Source organism: Aethalodelphis obliquidens, unplaced genomic scaffold, assembly GCF_003676395.1.
Source record: "Aethalodelphis obliquidens isolate GAN/ISIS:26980383/991018 unplaced genomic scaffold, ASM367639v1 scaffold4, whole genome shotgun sequence".
Classification (NCBI taxonomy): domain Eukaryota; kingdom Metazoa; phylum Chordata; class Mammalia; order Artiodactyla; family Delphinidae; genus Aethalodelphis; species Aethalodelphis obliquidens.
Window position 1 is genome coordinate 45096669 of NW_020837948.1, and position 20940 is coordinate 45117608.

The 20940-nt window shown below is 34.6% G+C and overlaps 1 protein-coding gene across 1 annotated transcript in view; it reads right to left on the bottom strand.

The window, feature by feature from the left end:
* Nucleotides 1-20940, bottom strand: part of ADGRV1 (adhesion G protein-coupled receptor V1) — a 543050-nt gene that overhangs the window by 515301 nt on the left and 6809 nt on the right. The window contains exons 5-12 of the mRNA XM_027100633.1: nt 19639-19752; nt 16814-17379; nt 16115-16385; nt 15420-15749; nt 8805-8981; nt 6290-6513; nt 1506-1632; nt 353-538 (exon numbers count right to left, since the gene is read on the bottom strand). Coding sequence (XP_026956434.1) covers nt 353-538; nt 1506-1632; nt 6290-6513; nt 8805-8981; nt 15420-15749; nt 16115-16385; nt 16814-17379; nt 19639-19752 — 1995 coding nt within the window. The remainder of the gene's footprint in view (nt 1-352; nt 539-1505; nt 1633-6289; nt 6514-8804; nt 8982-15419; nt 15750-16114; nt 16386-16813; nt 17380-19638; nt 19753-20940) is intronic.

A 20940-nucleotide genomic window follows, 5' to 3' on the forward strand; every position in this document is an offset into this window, starting at 1 on the left:
TTCTTCAGTTCAAAACTGTATCACTGAAAGTTCAGTCAATACAGATTACATAAAATAAGGTTTAACATATATAAACCTAAAAGGAGATGAAAACTGATTACACACTGAACGTTTCAGATTGTTTGGTACTGCTTTACGTACAACAAACATGGACAATTCAAATTGGAATAAGTCTTACTTTGTTTCTTAAGCTTGTTTATTTTTTATTTTCCAAACATAAGCACTTCTCAATCCTTTCTTGCCCACTTCCTTTCCTGTATCTCCTTGCCAGTGTTCAAAATATTTATATTCATAATATACAAGATACTATCAACTTTCCACAAAAGCACACGGAAAAAATAAAATCCCATACCTCTGGTATTCCATCCAATCTTGATAGCAAGGTGATTACGATCTCCCTTTCCCCAGGTTTAAATTCCAGTACCCCTGTGTTCCCATAAAATTCATTGCTATCTCTTGGCTCTATTCGGTAGTGTAGAAACTGCTTAACAAGAGCTCCCCTGGAACGGATGATGTGGAGCTCTACAGATTCTCCTTCCTTAAAAAAATCCACAAAATTCAAAAAGATACATGCACCCCAATGTTCACAGCATTATTTATAATTGCCAAGATATGAAAGCAACCTAAGTGTTCATCAACAGGTGAATGGATAAAGATGTGGTATGTGTATATATATATATATATACACACACACATATATATACACACACATACACACACACACACACACACACACACACACACACACAATGGAATACTACTCAGCCATTAAAAAGAACGAAATTTTGCCATTTGAAGCAACATGGATGACTTGGAGGGCATTATGCTGAATGAAATAAGTCAGACAGAGAAAGACAAACACTGTATGTTATCACTTATACGTGGAATCTAAAAAGTACAACAAACTAGTGAATATAACAAAAAAATAAGCAGATTCAGATACAGGAACAAACTAATGGTTACCAGTGGGTTGGGGGGCAACAGAGAGGTCGGGGAGAGGAGGTACAAACTATTGGGTGTAAGACAGGCTCAAGGATATATAGTACAGCATGGGGAATACAGCCAATATTTTGTACTAACTGTAAATGGAAAGTAACCTTTCAAAACTGTATTTAAAAAAAACAAAAGAATCACACACCCTGAATTTTGGACTGAATAGGTTTGGCATCACAACTTTAAGCAGTCTGTCTAAGGCTCAGCTAGAAATGCCAATGTGTCTCTTTTTCACGTTTGTAAAATGTGAAATAGAGCACAGACCTCTTTAACTCATTGTGAAGAGTAAGGGCTGTGACTACAAAGTGCTTAGAACAGGGAAGAGAATATAGAAGGCCCTCATTATATGCTATCTATATGATTATAACAATAATAGTGATGATAACTGTGTTCTTGCCAGTAAAGTACCATATATAGGACAGGAAAAAAAAGTCCACAAAAGCTTAAATCTTTCGAGATTGTTCTTTTGAAGCTGTGAGTACAGAATAGATTGAAGTTTCTTTCATACTTACTTGTATAATATAGGGTCCTCTGGAAGCAGGAGAAAATTCAAAAATTCCCCCAGGATCATCATTTTCCAAAATAATTAGGTCACGGCTTGTATATCCAGATTTCAGCACTTGGTTTTCCACATTGACCCTGGGGAAGTCAGAGGGGAAAAAGTTTTACAGGCTTTCTAAGTCTTACAGACTACCTATAGTCTTACTTCTGAATTTTGAAGTCTTATTTAAAATATTTACAACACTTCAGATAATGACTATGAAGGTTATTAGGAGGTAAAATTTAAGTTGAATTTAAGTATATTAAAATCACTTCAGATCAAAACAGTTTTACTGATAACATTTATGGGAGAACTTCTATTTCTGAATTCATTGGTTCTTTCATATTTGACTGAAACCAAACACTGCATGTGTACCTTAAAAATACATTAATCAAAGGTTTAAATATATTTTATAAAGTAGTATCAAATTCACAAATTTGTTTCCAGTTTTAGCAAAAGTTAATTTGTAACATGTAGTTTAAAAATAATTTAAATAAAATTGTTTTAACTTTACATACACATGAATTTCTTTAAAAAAAAACTCATTACGTAAGATTATACTAACTGAATACAAGTTGGTTAACTGCTTGGACTAAATCAAGACACACCAAAAATAAAATTGTGATTAGATTTTAGAGATACTTTGTGACCTTTAATATGATTCTATTCACCTTGATTTTAACCTCACGCATTTTCTTTTGTTTTATTACAAAAGAAAATGCGTGACATACATGAAAAAAAATGGAATAGAATAGGTCTGAGATACGTGACATGCTATAGCAATTCCTATACAAATCTCAGAAGAACATATTAAAACAAGATGTTTTTTATTTCTGGTTTTTATGTTCAGCCTATAATTAGAATGATCAAAGGGACTAGGACTGTAACGCTCTGAGGGTTTAAAAGCCAGCATACTCTTTGAGAATTCTCAATCCTGCAAGCTGCTCTAAACCTTTCCAAATGTCACTTTCTATTGAATCAAAAAGTACTGCTGATCAGACCTCAAAATTACAATGCAGTCACAATTAATATATAAAAAGGACAGCACACTTCCTGTGTAATAGAGAATCTGAATTAACATCTTTCCCCAGCTTTTGGAAATCTGACAGCCAATACCTAGCATACTAGTAGCCACAGAAGATATAATCCAAATAATAAGATAGTTATCCTTTTTGGATTATTAATGCAGTCATATGATTTTCATTGCAAATTTGTCCATATTTCATTTACATTGATATTTTAATCAATTAAAATTTCCTATGTCTATATAAGCTAAGAGACAAAAAAAACACGATCAGAATGTGAAATATAAAAATCCATTCTGAGCATTAAACAAATGAATTTATTTTTAATGTGCTACCCTTTTGGAAAAAGGCAAAATTTTGAAAAGTTCTTTATACGACAACTGAGAGAATGTAGGCAAGAAATTGCTTAGATGCACTCAAAAACCAATGGAAGAGATGAGTGCCCTGCTTCTGAATTCTTTGTTAAACCACAAGATTCATAAAAGATGTTAAATAAGAATCTCACAAGCAAAGGACACTAATTGTTCTCTTGGTTATATGTACACTATAAGGAAAGTTAAAATTTTTAAGTTCTTCAAAACATGAAATTACATAAATTCTCAAAAATTTTATCAGATATCTTAAATGCATTCATAATTTAAAACTCTTAATACAAAAAAAAAAAACTCTTCATATAAGCTTATCATTAGAAGATGAAAGGACACACAAAGCATGCACAGGCAGGTGGACAAGCAAACTCTCTCAAGACTGGTGGTCATGCAGAACAGCAGCCTTGTCCAAAACACTGACTTGCAAAGCAAAATGTTGAATCACCAAAAACAAGACATTCTTTAGCACACTTACCCAAAATACACGACAAACCTTTCGGTTTCTACCCTGTCAACACAGAAAGAAAGGGAGGCGTGGGGGGGCGGGGGGTAAGACAGAGACACTATTTGCCAAAATCTCACCAATACTGTTAGAAATGTGAATGGCAGGGTAAAAATAAAGCTAAAGAAAGCTCTCTTTTTTCCCTCCCCCTGCACAAGCTAGTCATATTCACTTTAAGGGAACTCTGCACACTGGGTTCTTTGCTATTCACAAATGCTAGCAAAAGGTTCGGCAGTTCCCACTTAGGCAAGATGACCCCATGACCAGCCAGCACGTCAAGACCCATTGAAGACATTCCTTTCCAGGCCTGCTCCAAGGCGCTGGAGGCTGCCAAGCACTGTGCACGCTCACAAAACCACGGCAGCTGAGCAAATTTCATTCAGCCCGACTTTTAATTACTTAGTAGCTTTAATTAGGTTTCAAAAAAATAAAATCCCACATCCTCAGATCTAACGCCAGTTATTCTTTGAAAATATAAAAACTCTATCTGCAGAGAAAAACATATCTTTCATCATTTGCACAGGAATATACTCAAGAAGCCAAAAGATATCGCTGTATCTTTTAATTATGACAAATATTACTTAAATATAACTTCATATCAGGAAATGTAAACACTTTGCCAAATTCCCAATGTGCTGTATTTTTAAACAGCCTTGAGAAACATGTCAGAATGTAGAGTCCTAGTGCTTCATTTTTCAAGTCAAATAACACTATAAATAAGGAGTTGTATACTACATATATTACAATTTTTTCTGAAATAAATTGGCATAATAATATTGTTTCTGATTTGGTGAGAACTAAACAACAAAATATGTTTAATTAGTATGGTATTAGAAGCATCATAAATCACTCAGTACCAGGGTAACTTTTATCTCTATTTAATTAAAATATAGAGAATTTTCATTTGAATTTGACATTAAAAGAAAATCGTAAATGGTATCACAATAAAGTGTTAATTATTTTTTGTTGCAATATTTTATTGTAACTTACTGTAATCACAGTGGCATTCATTCATTCTTTCATTTTAGTTTTGTTAAAAATTTGCAAAATTGAGACGGAGATTTTGATAAAATACGAGATTGTCACATTTATTTAATTAAATGTCTTAGAACACTGAATTGTAATTTGTTCATGCACAACTGAGATAATACAAGTATGCACTAGTTACTAATTGCATTAAAACATTTTAGTATAAATTTGAACTAATTTCTTCTACTTGAAAAGAGAGGAACCATTAATTTCTGAAATTCTCTGCCCCATGGTTTATACTTTCTTGTGTACTGCCTTATTAACCCAGAGGAAAGAGAGAGAAAATACTTTAAAATTATATTTAGTTAATTTCGAAGATTTACATGATAAGGTTGAAAATGACTATTTTGAAAGAATATGAAGAATAGTCACTTATGAACTTGCAGAGGTATAATTTAAATCATTCTTTAGACATTTAGTTCAGAGCAGAAACTTGCAGCTTAGCTAACAAAGTTCCTATAGATTGCTACCTCTTTGGTTTATAATTGCTGTTCATTTTTCTTTAGTTTGTTTTTAAGACTGTCCACTGATTTAATAAGTACTCAAATCTAACTTAAGGAAAAAAAGCACACAAGTGAAAAACTAATAATTTTCAGTTTACATTTCACCAATTTTTTCATCATATGAAATATCTTTCCTTAAGATTTAATGGAAAATATATATTAAAACCATAAGTCATTTAGACTGTGCATGTGTGTTTGTGTGTGTGTGTGTGTTTGTATTTGGTTTTTGCTTTTTTTGGTTTGTTTGCCTATTTTGTTTTGTTTTAATTTTTATGTTAAGAAAAAGGAAGAAAACACAATGTGGTACTGAAAGCACACAAAATGAACAGCAGACATTCAACAGATTTGTTCCCTATATTCTGAATTTTTCTTCCACATAAAAATAAAAACAACTACTCATAAGGTTTATAAAATGTGTTTACACAATACACCAACATAGAAAAACCTACAACAGACTGAGAGTAAAATTTGGAGAGGACCAGGGGTTACATAAAATAATTATTACTACTTCAGTCCTCATTAAAACAGTATAAAATAACAGGTATTGATTCATCTATGAATTTTATTGTTTCTAAAATAAAAATTTTGCAAAGCCCTCAAGTCACATATTAACCTTCTCTAATATGTATCAACTTTAATATAGAGACCTGTAGTAGATAAGCTTGGTTTCAATTTTTTTAATTAACATCAATTAAGCACAGTAGTTTTTTATTTTTGGAATTTTCTGAATCGCTGAAAAAAATTTCTCTTTGAGAGATTGTGATATTTTCTTGATATAAATTACTTACTGAGAAATGTTAACCAAATCCTTATCATTACTTAAAAATACCCCTTAAATTTGTATTATTTTTTATTCTCTGGAAAATTAGTATTATTTAATGTTAAATTCCATGTAAAAAAGAGAATTTCATTATATGAAGATTAACACTTTCTTTTTACTCACTGAAACAAGCTCTAATCCTCTTCCCTGATGAAAATGAAGCCAGCAGAGATGTATGCCTAACCTAACATTTTGGGTTTGCTGCTGCCTATTTTTTGAACATAGCAACATATTAGCTATGATTAAGAGGTATCTAATACCTTCCATAAATTCTCTATGTAATGTTTCTTCATGATAAATAGCAGGGTAAGAGTTCACTATGTTGTAACAGTCTAACCAAAAGCCATCAACAAACATCAGAAAAGTCAGAAGAAGGTCAGCACGACGTTATCTAGTTAGTTTTTTCTTTTTACTTTATGTGGAGAAAAGAATTAAAACAAGAAACAAAATTATTTCAGAGAACGTGAACATATAAATGTCACTAAACATTACCTAAATGGGTTATTACCTGTCTAGAGAAAGTGTTACCGTCTCATTCATTTCCGGTATGTCATCAGCTTTGACAGTAATGTTGATTGTTGTGTCACTTTGCCCAGATAAAAACACAACAGAGCCATTAAAGGGTCCTATATCATCCAGGGTCACTGCTTTTGAATTAAAGCCAGAGGGCTTCAAACTCCAATAGACAGTAGCCTGGCCATCAGTTCCATCCCGATGTAAGGGAATGCATACCTTATAAAAAGAAAACAGAACAAGTTCTTCTGAAATACATGCTCACAAATTACATAAGCTTTTCAGTTAGTGCATACACTTGTTATATGAATATGTTTAGGTATTGTGCATAGAGAAGTGAACAATTAAAATGATATTAAAAGCACAACTGAACAAGCTTTCTTTAAGTATGATGATAATTTCAGATTTGACTATTTTATATTAGTTTTTGCTAATCAAACTTCTCTATTAAATTTCCCCCACCCAAAAACCCACCTAACCTGGGATTTGTCTTAACAAAAAGACTTCATTTTAAAAGCCAAAGAACCATGAAAAACACAGAACAATGGTTAAAGAATAAATTTCCATCAGAGGTTCTCTGAAAAAAAGAATTAATTTAATATCACAGCACAAACTGAAAAATAAGCTTTTGTGACTAAATCTGGGAAGTACACAGTTATGTCAAATGCATCCTAACGTGATAAGGGGCAAAATAAGAAAATAATAATACAAATAAGAAATGTTTCTAACCAACACAACAAATGCAGCAGAAACAAAATCAGATGCTCAAATCATGGCTCTGGGTTACCCTGGGCAAGTTACTTAACCTCTCTGACCTCAATTTCCACATGTGAAATGAAGCTAGTGGTTCCCTATTTTGCAAGTTCCTGGTGAAGATTAAAGTGTCTCTCCATAGCATGAGCTAAATAAATGTAAACTATTATAATAATTCTGAAACAAACTGTATTTGGTAGTTTTATTTAAGTGCAGCACACTTTAAATATGTATAAGAAAAGGATCACTGAAGATCATAATGAAGTTTTTTTCAAACAAAGAATGTAAACAAATATTTAATAGTATATAATGCTATTCTTTTTAAGTGGCTAAAAAACGTATCCTCTGCTCTTTGCCCTTGAACATAGGCCGTCTTGAAAAACATGGAAGATATTTCCTCACTAACCATTCTTCTAATTTGGCTAGCAACAGTCAAGTCTGTAGACTAGCAAGCAAAGTAAGATTCTTAGAAAAGACAAAAAAAAGTAAGAAAGGACTGGGCCCTTAAATCACCCCAAGAGGGTGGGCGTGGCCAGGCTGTAGATGGGGACAAAGAGAACAAAGGGAAATTCTCACTCTTTCTGCTGTTTCCCAGGATGGGAAGAATGCAGGTTTCACAGAGCCCAAAACTTTCCCTAGAAACTAATTTCCCTCTAGGGAAAAATATGAAACGGTAAATGTACAGCTTTGTAAGATAAATGAATAAAAACAACCCATTCTTTCAGAAAAAACTGAATACTTTTTAGTTTTTAGAAGAAAAATATTAAAATATTATGAAAATATAAAAAGTCAAAACCATCTTGAAAAATAGAGCTTCTCTGCCAATTCACAGAATCAAATATACAAACAAAGGAAGTTGTGGTCACCATATTTTGACATGAGGCTTTGATAACAAAAACAACTCTCCACACTCCTGATCTCAACTGCAACCCAGTTTAAACCAAATCTAAGTGTAAGAGACTTGGAGAGGGTTTTAGGGACAGACTGTGGCTCAGGGAATGGTAAGGTCAAAAACAAGTGTGGTCCCTATATAGATGGAAGGAAAATTCAACCAGGGTGGGGGGAGGCAGGGAGACGTGCTGTATATGTGAGCATGTTTGTGTGTGTTCGTGTGTGTGTATCCAGAAATTTACATATATATGTAAATAAAATGTAATAAAATAAATGTAAATAAAATGTAAATAAAATAAATGTAATAAAATAAAATAAAATAAAAATAAAATGTAATAAAATAAATGTAATAAAATAAAATATGTAAATAAAATATGTATATATATATATATATATATAAAAAATTCCGAAGATTTGGCATCCACTACTTTACCACCATCACCTCCACCACCAAGTATAGGACGTCACCTGAATCCTGCCCAAGGCAAGCATGAGGAGTGCTCAGAAATAGAAAAGGTCAAGGATTCCTGTGGTACATATGACTTGGCCAATAAAAAAAAATTGTGTTTGGCTATTACTCTACCAAATGTCATACCACTAGCTGAACGCAGCGTCATCAAAATATCCTACTTTTGCTGTGAGCAATTAATTCTAATTTTATTCTATCGAATATGGCAAAAGATGATGAAAATCACACATTCATCAGTTACTTATGTCAAATTACATATTGAAGGCTTGCTGTAAATGGTGAAGCTTTTCAAGATCTGTTAACTCTATAAACTAACCCGACCTCCCCCTCAAAAAAACAGTGTCTTTACATTATCTCAAACTCATTAGGCCCCATCAATAAGAAAAAGCCTACTTACCACTTCAGCAGCAAAATCTTCTGGTTCATGCAAAATGATTGGAAGATTGCTAATAAAGCCAATTTCTCCATTTGCAATGTCTGGAGTAACCACTAAAGAAATATTTCGGATTTTTCCAAATCTAGGACTTATGGGTGGGATTGGGGGAACTATATTCACCAACTCCAGATCTTCCAACTATAATAAACAAAAAAACCCATAAAAATGGAAAGAAAAGACATTTTTAAGAAAAATGTTAAAGTCTTAATTGCATAGGAAAACAAAATAAGCATGGGTAAGGCCACCAATAACTTGGCAACTTCCTTCTTCATTCACCATCTCATTCAACCTCCGACACTGGCTTCTTGAGCTCTTTCCGATCCTCAATTATTATTATTCCCCAGGGTTCTTCCTAAGACCTTTATCTTATAATTCCATACCCTCTCCATAATAACCTCTGGATCTCTCCTTCAAATTCCAAATCTTTATAACCAACTGCCACTGAATATGACATAAACATCACACAGACACCTTACAGATAGAATGTGCCAAAGAGAAATCACTATCTCTGCTCCATGTCCTCTAACCACTATTTTCACCAATATCACCATCCGCTTTTCCTCCTTGTTGCCTATACCCAACTACCTTGATGTAAAGCCAAATATTGGCGAGTTGCCCACATTTCCCTCCTCTCTTCCACTGACCCACACCTCCAATCAAATCACCCACTCCCCTTCTCTGCCAGAGAAAATTCATGATCAGAAGACCATTCAGAACTCCAAATGTGACTTAATATATCTTTATGTTTAAAGAAATGTGACACATGTATAACATATAATGTCCCTGTGATTAATGAACATGACCTTCAGAGTAACTTTCACAGTTTCTCCTCACGTAGAATGGCCTCCTTCCATCATCTCACAAGTCAAAATGTACTCGCTCTTAAAGACTAGTTAAATATCCCTCTCTCCCATGAAGATTTCCTTGGATTCTCCAGCCCTCTTTCTTCTACCTCTTCCTGAACTTCTACTGCTACACTCTCACTAAACATGGAAATTAACATTAAACTTCACATATTGCTTGCTTATCAGCATTTTGTGTGTTCTAGACTTTTACTTCCCAACAGGACTATACACCTCTTGTGTGTCTGTGTCTTTCTCAGTATTTTCCTGCAACACGACATTAAGTACAGCAGCTACACAACAGACTTGTTGATTTATCCCTACAAGACAAAATGAGCTCTATAAGAATCCTGATATATCAAAACTTTCAACATCTTAATATTCTAACTTTTCAAAATCCAACTTATCAATCCTCACAGTGTTCACATGAGTGTAGGCATAGACAATCATTACAGGACTGCAAAAAGCATAGAGATTTTAAGTTAAAAAGCAACTGTGAACTTAACAGGGCATTATGGATTGCCCACTCTTCAGAGCCCTCTGTTAGGCTTTGTAATGTGGAAACAATGATACTAAGTAACCACCTGTAGAGACTGGTGATTTAAGTTGATATTGTGGACACCTGTGGACAAGGACTGTACTGATCCTGCACATACGCTCACATTTTGTGATGAACAATACACATTTTAAGGGTAAAAGTGAATACCTTTTTAAATGTAACACACTTTGCTTTGAAAATAATATACAGGAGAAGAATATCAAAAATTCCATGACTGGTAAATATTCACTCAGGTAAAAGAAAAAAAAAGAAATCAGACTGACCAATTTTGCTAAATACTGGTATGTGGACTAAGTCAAGTAAAATATAACATGCGGTTCTTTAGGATACTGCATTTACTTTATAAAATAAATGAAACATAAAGATATATAGTTAAAACCACGTAAGTATAACTGTTATTCCTTCTAGAGAAAAAGAATATACATACCCATATATATGTAGTTATCTTTAAAAATAGCACAAGAAACTAAAAATATATATTTGAGTGGCATATAAATATAAAGTGTGCATTGGATGGAGATGAAGACTTTTTAAAATACACTGGTCTTGTGTGAGTTAGCACGTGTTTGTGAATGAACACTCTCATTCTCATGCATTCACAAAGAGTTAAACTGATAATACTGTTGAATATATCAAGTAAAATAATGATTTATTTTTACTTCAAAACTTTTCAAAAAGAAAGGAAGAAAATTCATACTCTATTTACATTTATCAAAACAGTTACAAAATTAATTCTAAATATAGTATTTTTGGAAAATATAGATAAAGAAGATATAGAAGGCTACGGAATGAACTGATCAAAAGAAAAATGCTAATTTCCCATGGCTTATTTCCTAGTCTCTAAGCCTTTTTGTCTGGGTTCCTGAAGCATCTGCTAAATCAAACTACTCCATTCATAAAGAGTCGTTCTTTGCTTCCAGACAGTTTGCAACTGAGACAGCACATTAGTAACCCCATGCCTGCCAAAAACGGTATCTCAGACTAACGTATTTTAGCTGAGAGGCTTACTGAAGAATGAGGAGCTCATGTCTCAGATTCTCCTTTCTTCAGCCTCATTCAGCTTTCCATGCAGAGTCTGATGCCTCCTATTCTTGAGTTGCTCATCCATTACGTACTATACAAACTACACAACCTTATAATTCCAACTAGCCTTCCAGAACCTACAGCTGTTTTGAACTTTAAGGAATTGTGTCAGTGACTAATAATGACCTTTTGTTCTAAAGCGTTAAATTGACTGTCTGCACTGTAAGACCTTTGTTTTTCAACTGAATACAGAGATAGATAAAAAATTGAGTCTGGAATTAGTGGTGCAAACAGATTTCTAACCTGGGATCACCAAAATTCAGATATTACATGCTTCTTCAAGCTTTTCCTTTCTTTTCAAGTGTTGTCTAAAATAAATTCTGTCATATTCATATAGAATGCTGAAATAAAATAGTTAGAATAATATCTGACCGATTGAAGGTTCTTAATAAAGTTTTGTTTACAAAAGGATTCTCTGCAGCTACTTGGATAGAGATACTGGATATTTTCAAGAGACTGAAAGCTTAATATAAAGGTTACTAATATTGGCATAGATATACGGGGTCTCTATCCACAGTAAAAACTGGTTTTGAGGCAGAATAAAAAAAGATATCAGAAATGTAAAACAGAAAAGTTCTCTACAACTCAAAATCAATCCTTCTGCATCATCAGTTCTCAAACTCATGTCATGTCACTACAACTACTACGGGAATTCCAGGATGCCCAGGCCTCCATGAAAGCAAAAGCAACTGTGTGAAACCTTTGCTTCATTTCACTTGTTTTAATAATTTGTTTCTCATATGAGTTTTGACCTATGCAGGATAGGAGACAGAGGGAGAACTGAATACTGAGGTTCTAGGGACAAAAGCCTTAAACATATATGCTATGAATTGAATGTTTGTATCCCCAAACCCAGAATTCACATGTTGAAACCCTAATGCCCAATTTGATGGTATTTGGAGATGGGACCTTTGAGAGGTGATCAGGTCAGGAGGGTAGATCTCTCATGACAGATCAGTGCCCTTATAAGGAGAGACACCAAAGAGCTTGCATCCTCTCTCTCTCTCTCTACCATGTGAGGACAAAAAGCAAAGACATCAGTCTGAAAACCAGAAAGAGGGCTCTCCCCAAAACCCCACCATGCCGGCATTCTGATCTCAGACTTCCCAGACTCCAGAACTGTGAGAAGTAAATGTCCGTTGTTTAAGCCACCCAGTCTGTGGTAGTCTTTATAGCAGCCCGAATTGACCAAGACAATGTCTACTAATAAGAATGCTCTGAATACAGAGGACACCAACCACAGAGAAGGCAAAGGAGAGCACTGATGCCAAAAAAAAAAAAAACAAAAAACACAAAAACCCACAATAAACTCTGACACTCCTCTCAACAAGTTATTTAAATCTCCCAGAGGCACCTGAGAATTCCTAAGTTTGGGAAATGCTACCCTAATTGCAAACTGGTGAAATTAGTATGTATTTCCATATATTAAAAGGACCAACTTTAAAAAGTAAGTTATGACATGTTTTTTAGAAGGTCAAACTTAAAGCTTTTTAAAATTTTCTAAATATCTCCCTAAATGTGCTCTGATGGCAGCATTCTAATTGCCTTAACTTCTTGCTCAATGGGGTCAGGGCCATGGGCTTGACCACTTGCTCAATTCCACTTCCCAGACCCAGATCCCCCACCATTTGGCCAGTCACCTCATAAGAGCATTCCACAAGCTGCAGGGGGAATGGAAACAACTGTGAATGACACCATGTTCTGTTCACCCATCACCCCAAGAAGAGAATTCAAGGGTCCTCCATAAAAGTGGGTTATCCTCATAGACAGAAGGATGCATCATATCATAATTTCCCCATTTCGAGGAGACACAATAGAACAATAATAATAGTTATAATAATAAAGATGAAAAGCAGATCTCCCACCACAGAGCTTTTGGAATGCTGACAAAAGGTCTCCCTATATGTAGGCATATTGCAAAAAGGCATCCCTACGTACCGACAAATCATATATCCCCATAACGGGCCACTCACTAGACACCTCCACTAGGAGTCCGCAATTAATGCACGAACCATACAAGCGTGAGCAGTGACTTAGCCCAAAAAAAAGACAAAAGTCTTCAAAATAAAAGGGCCCACCCCACCAAGTGCTAAGCAAGGTACGACACAGCCCTGAGAAATTCAGAATGCCAAGATTAAAAAAAAAGCTTTCAGAGGTAAAGAGCAAGTTAACCTAAAGGTAAATGATTTTTTTCCCCTCAAATTTCTAATCAGCAACTCTGGAAGCTAAAAGGCAATACCTTTCAAGTTCTGAAGAAGAAGTTATTTTAATCTAGAAATTCTACGAAGCCAGTTATCAATGTATGAAATTTCATTTTCAGTGCTCAAAGACTCAAAAAGTTTACCTTGCACATACTTTTTCTGCACATGTATTTGAGGATAGATATATTTCAACAAAACTAAAACACAGGGCTTCCCTGGTGGCGCAGTGGTTGAGAGTCCGCCTGCCGATGCAGGGGACACGGGTTCGTGCCCCGGTCCAGGAGGATCCCACGTGCCACGGAGAGGCTGGGCCTGTGAGCCACAGCCGCTGGGCCTGCGTGTCCGGAGCCTGTGCTCCGCAACAGGAGAGGAAAAAAGAAAGGGCCGCCCACCCACCGCAAAAAAAAAAAAAAAAAAACTAAAACACAATCCAAGAAGTAAAAGGCAAGAAATCAAGAAAACTGAGGAGTTCAGAAAAAAAACAGTCCCAAGTAGCAGACGTGAAGCAAGTGAAGAAAGCAGTTGGTACAGCTAAACTCAGCATTCAACACATCTAAGACAGCTGGAAGACCTAATTTGGTAAGAATGGCATATAAAAAGGAGCAAGGCTTCCCTGGTGGTGCAGTGGTTACGAATCCGCCTGCCAATGCAGGGGACACGGGTTCAAGCCCTCGTCTGGGAAGATCCCACATGCCGCAGAGCAACTAAGCCCGTGTGCCACAACTACCGAGCCTGCGCTCTAGAGCCCACGAGCCACAACTACTGAGCCCGCGTGCCACAACTACTACTGAAGCCCGTGTGCCTAGAGCGCATGCTCCACAACAAGAGAAGCTACCGCAATGAGAAGCCCGCACACCGCAAGGAAGAGTAGCCCCCACTCGCCGCAACCAGAGAAAGCCCGCGTGCAGCAACGAAAACCCAGTGCAGCCAAAAATAAATAAATAAAAGGGGCAATTAGAAACTCCAGAGAAAGCAATAATAAAGTATAAAACAAAGTCGAGGCGAAAATATGAAACAAATTTAAATGCAGTACTATTCAAAGAAATTAATGGAATATGAGATTTCATTTCATATATATTCCACTTAGCAAAATGTATGGTGACATAGATCATACATTCTTTCTTTATTTATCTATTCATACTATCTGATTCTGCATTAAATTTATTTACATAACCAAAATTTGATAAGCACCCTTTATTGCTTTCTAATTTTCAAAATCAACCAATACCAACCATATGGAAAACATAAACATAGTAGCATAAGTAAGTACAGATGTTTCAAACTTTGGCAATAAAAATATGCTCTGGTTAATAAAAGTTAAGAAATAAAAGAGATAAGATGGAGAAATATAGGGCCCTTATTTCTTCTTATTAAGTAGATAGAAGTCCATAGATTCTATCTACAGTTAATAGATTTTTTAGTATACTATTTAAAGTTATATACACAATTTCTCTCATATTGCTTTTTTTATTTCTGGAATGCTTTCCCTGCAGCATCCATCATGAAAAACATATTTATTCTACAAACTATATTCCTACGTCAAATTTTCCTAAATCAACTCAAAAGAATGGCTCACTCTCTCCTGGCCCTCCCCCAACTCACAGTTCATGAATTTCTCCATTACATCATCCATTATATTCTGACCTATATTTCATGTCTGATCTACTTTTATTATCACATGATTAAAACAGACTTTAGTATAATCCTTGTTTTATTCATCCTTATATGTGTTGGGGCAGACAGGCTCTCTTTGGACTCCCTACATAATTTCTAGTAAGCAACAGAATCCAAAATATAAATGAAGGCAAAATAATGACTGGTTAACTCTCTCACACAGATAAGCACACTTGTAGCTTAACCAAAGTTGAGATTATTTTAATCATTCAAGTACCTGTACTAGGAAGTGGGCTCCATTTTGAAGGAATGCATCATTTCTTAGTGGTAATTTTACAGTGACTTGGGTTTTTTGTTCTGGAAAAATGAGGCTGCTTCTCCTGGATATATTTAAGATGCCATCTTTTGCTCGCAAAGGGTCCACATCTCCAGCAGGAATATAAAGTGCAGAATAAAACATATTCACATCTCCTTTAGTTCCTCCTAGTCTTTTAAAACTCAAGGATAAATATCGTTCACGTGGGCTACTTTCAATCTTCTGGTTTTCCATAGGAAAAAATGTTATTAGGCCATAAACATCATCACTATCCTGAATGTAGAACAAAAGCTGCAGATAAAGGAATAAAATATTAAAGTGCAGAATTCTCACATCTGAGATTACCAAACGGTTTATTTTCTAGGCTATTTTGAATTTTAATATTTATGTATCACATCTAAAAATGATTACTCTCATAGGTAATAGAGTAACAGATGAATCAAAAACACATTTGAAAATTTTGTGGAATTTTTTTAAGAGCAAACTTTTTATTTACAGAGGGACAACCTTCAGCAAGGGAAGTAAACACCATTTCTAAAACCAGTGCTCTTCCTGTCACATCAAACTAAACATAAATGTGCTTTGTGTGGTCAAGTTCTTCAGCTGTTCTATGACACAGAAATATTCCCACAAGTAAAGCATAATAAGAGATCTACCTCTGCTGGTTCGCTCACTTCTGCACCTCCTCGTATTGTATGAGGGAGAATCTTAAGTAGGTAAGCTTCTGCCTCTTCTGGAAGATCATCATCAACCACAGTAAGAGGAATTGATGCCAACATCTGCCCTTGTGCAAAATGGAGAACTCCAGAACTTGGTCTGATATCTGCTGTTACCGGTGAGGGATCACTGCTATTCCGTGTCAATACCCAGTTCACAGAAATATTCCCATGAGTGCCACCATTTCTAACCACTGTAATTTCTTCAAATCTAGAATTTAAAAAAAATATATATGGTCATATAATACACTCTATTTCCCTTAAAATGGGCATTTTCAATGTCAAGGTGGCCACCAGACACTGGTAAAAGCAGAATCCAAATCATAAAGAATGACTGTTTTTAATATGAAGGAGTAGATATGTAGATGTGCCCTAGGAAACTACCATAATGTGAATTAACTTGCATATTTAAATATGTGATTTAAATATCACATATTTAAATATGTGATTTAAATATCACATATTTAAATATGTGATTTAAATATCACTCCCAAAATAGAAAAAAAACAGTGAAACCATGGTCAAGGAAATGACACATACACTTAACAGTTCAGCACTGTGTCCAACACCACAAATATTAAATCTTGGAATAACATATTAAAATAATTGTAGCAATACAACATTTAAAATAAACCCTACCTTGATGTTGTATCTTCATCAATTATAACTGTCTTTTCAAACAAGATACTGCTGAATGAGAGGACACCATAAGGTTTGTCGTTTGGCTTAATGGTGACTTGTACAACAGAAGGAACTAATAGCACAGCATCTCCCTGTAAGGTATCTTTTAGTAACATAACATGAAATGATTCAGCAATCTCTGGTATGGCATCATCAATTATTTGAAATTTCAGGTGTGATTCATAAATAAAAGGTGGAAAAACAATAGTTGTGTTTGGCTGAAGATCAATGAAGTCTAAATTTTGCTGGGCGTGTGCTGTTGAATTCCCAGTTATAACAACATAACTGATCGAAATTTCATATTCATCAGATCCAATCATATTTCCCTTGTCATCTTTTCCACGAACCACTGGAATTGTGAGTATGTGGTCTTCCTCAGGTACCAAATAAACACTCTGAACGAATCTCACAGGACTGTCATTTTTCTTAATGATGATCTCAACTGAGCTCCTGGAGGTGTTGATCTCAGCTCCTCCTTCTACACTTTTCAGCTGAATCAAAAATATTTCATCATTTTCTGGTACCTGTCAGAGAAATATAAACAGTGGTAAAACATCAATAACCAAAACACCTGCAAAAAAACCAAAGTGTGAAAAGTCCCTCTGTTTCAATGCAATTACATAGAAATAAAAAAATCTTTACCTGAAGGGAGCAGATAAAGAGGCTTGTTCAGTGTCTATTTACTAAAATATTTTCCAAAGGTAAACAACGTATTTTAGATAAAGCAATTATAAGAACAAGTAAGGAAGTATCAGTATAATGGCTTTCAACCTTGATCAATCTTTAGATAACTAAAGATCTGAGAGTAAAAACTAGTTTCATCAGGTGGGTAGGGTCCGAAGCAGCATTCAAGGTCTGATAATAGATAAGAATCTGGAAAACTACATTAACATCACACACAAATTGTTAGTTTTCAATCATGTCAAATTATTCTTGCTTCTCTCTAAACAGTTTCTATCTCAAGATTTAAACATATGATACCAATCACATGATTTTCAAAATACATATCATGTCTCTCTGGAGAACAAGCTACAAGAGTCACTATTAGGCAAAATGATGACACTGTTAAAATGAAACTTTTTAAAAATAAATAAATAAATTTATTCATTTATGGCTGTGTTGGGTCCTTGTTGCTGTGCGCAGGCCTTCTCTAGTTGCGGCGAGCGGGGGCTACTCTTCATTGCGGTGCATAAGCTTCTCATTGCAGTGGCTTCTCTAGTTGCAGTTCATGGGCTACAGGCGTGCACGGGCTTCAGTAGTTGTGGCTCACAGGCTCTAGAGCACAGGCTCAGTAGTTGTGGCGCATGGGCATAGCTGCTCTGAGGCATGTGGGATCTTCCTGGACCAGGGCTCGAGTCCGTGACGCCTGGATTGGCAGGCGGGTTCTTAACCACTACATCACTAGGGAAGTCCCGAAACTTTTTTTTTTTAACTACACAGAAATCCTAGGGCTTATCTCTACTGTGCTATTTGAGTTTTTACTTCATTATAAATGATTGAAAGTGAAAAAATATATATTTTTACCTCCATCAATAAAAATATAAAAAGTAAAGCTATTTATCTCAAAAAAGAAAATGTAATGATTTGATTGATGATCTTTTCCCCACAACTTTATTGAGGAATAATCGACAAATATAACTAATATATTTAAGGGGTACAACATGATGATTTGATATACATATACATTGTGATTACAAAGATCAAGATGTTAACACATCTATCACCTTACATAGTTAACTCTGTGTGTGTGTGTGTGTGTGTGTGTGTGGAGAGAATACCTAAATCCTACTCTCAGTAACTTTTAAGTATACAATACCATACTATTAACTATAGTCACGATGCTGTATAGTAGATCCTCAGAAGATGATCTTTTAAATTTATAATTAAAATGTATAATTAATCATTGCCCCCAAATTATAACCTGTTAAATGTTCCCGGATCTATAGACAAAAGGTTTTTGTTAGCTTTCACAACCAGATGAATTACGAGTTATCAATGCTATCTAATATTTCATTTTTTCAAGAGAAATACTTTTTTCTAATAATGTCTTCTAATTCATTTTTCTTCTCTTTTGATTTGGTTTCATGATTTTTTTTGTGGGAAGGTAGGGGGATAAATTCCCAGCTATTCCCTTTTTTTCTGATAATACTACTAAGTAATACTACTAATAATAATACTAAGATTATTTTATTAAAAGTCATGTTTTCTTTTGGTTAGCTCATGGGGGACATCCTTGTACATAATGTTCAAATTCATTCTTTCCTTACCAGTTAAACTAGCTGTGTCATGTATCTCAATCCTTGGTAGCTTCAATGTGAAATTAAAAATAACAAAAGCCTTCCTATGAATGTAAACATTTAAAATATCTTAAAAAATGAATATCATATGCAACCAAATTTTCTTTGCTTTTGTAGTAAAATATTTATGCTGGGTAAGTAGTACTGTACCTGCTCAAAACTGAAATCACTAGCAAAATCAATCATCAAGGTTTACAAAATGCTTAAATGTTTGTATTAAGTGTGGTTGTCAGTTACATGCAAGTTCATCACCTTTTAAATACACAACTTCATGTGAATTAAATAAGATAAATATTAACAAGATATATTCAAAAGAGATATTTATAGCTAAGGCATAATTGGCCATAATACACTAACTTCACATAGGACTATGTTCTTGAATAATTTCAAATCCTGAACATAATTTAATACTTGACATAATATTCTCTAACATGTCTGTAACACAGAGAGAGGCCTTGTCCCTTTTAAGCACTTAACACATCCTACCTCGTCATCAAGAACTGTCAAGTTATAAACTACTGTTCCACTGCCAGGAGGAACAGTGATGTTCCCTTTAACTGGACTTAAATCTTCTTCAGGTGGGTTTGGGCCACCCTCTACCTGCAAGGAAACACAGTGCCATCAATAAACATGAAATATTTCAGAAGAATAAGAAAGCATTATTGTGATATCAGCTGACATATTTAGTTAAAAATGTTTTGCAAGAGGAATGATACTTTAAAAAAAATTTTTAATAAACAAATATATCCTGGTACTTCCACCAAAAAGAAAAAAAAAAGAAGAAGAATGATACTAACCTATATTAAGTCTGCCCTTCTAACTAATAGTCAAGGCCTGTAATATAATTACAGATCTTGACTATGATTACATTAAACTACATGGTTTCTAAGAGCTTTCTCTTTTTTTCTCAACTGTACTATTAAACCTGACAAAAAACTTATAAGTACTTTTTCTGGAGCGGAATGTATTCACAATTAGTGTACTCTCTTAAGTAACGGAATCAAATACCAGTTCCACCACTGGCGGTGTAACCTTGGGCAAGGTATTTAATAACTCTGTCCAGCTTTTTCCTCATCTTTAACATGAGCATAATAATGTCCACTTTCCAGGCTAGATATGAATATTTAATAAAATCATATTCCTTTTGAAAAGTATTAAGTACTCTGTGTCTAACCCTTTTTTAGGTACTAAGGATATAGCAGTGAACAAGGCAAACTTTCTACCCACCAGGACCTTACATTTAATGAAAAGGAACAAATGGAAGATAAATAAATGTGTGTCCGATGATGGTAAGTACTATGGAGAAAAAATTTTAAAGGGCATGAGGGAGATTGAGTGCTGGGAAGAGTTGCAGTTTACATGCAGCGATAATCAGTGTAAAGCACTTAGAACAGTATACGGCAATATTAAGTGCTCCACAAATGTTAGCTGTAATTATTTCAACATAACAGAAGGCTCAAGAGCTAATAAAATAACTTCAGACATCCATAGAGAGTTGAAAACACTATAACCTGATGATGCCTTATCGTTTCTACAGCCAATTTTCTTCCAAATTTGGAGTACAGCTGCTGTTAACACCATCCATTAAGTATATTTTTTAAAATGGGGAATGTATATGGGGGAAGACTACATATTGAATAATTTTATATAAGCCTAAGGAACCCATGAGCATTTTAAAATTTTATATCCTTGAAAAGATTTATCATAAACGTTCTATGAATTTTATAGAATTAACATTATTATTCAATTTGTGGTTTATTATTATCCTGTAATCTAAAATGATATGTT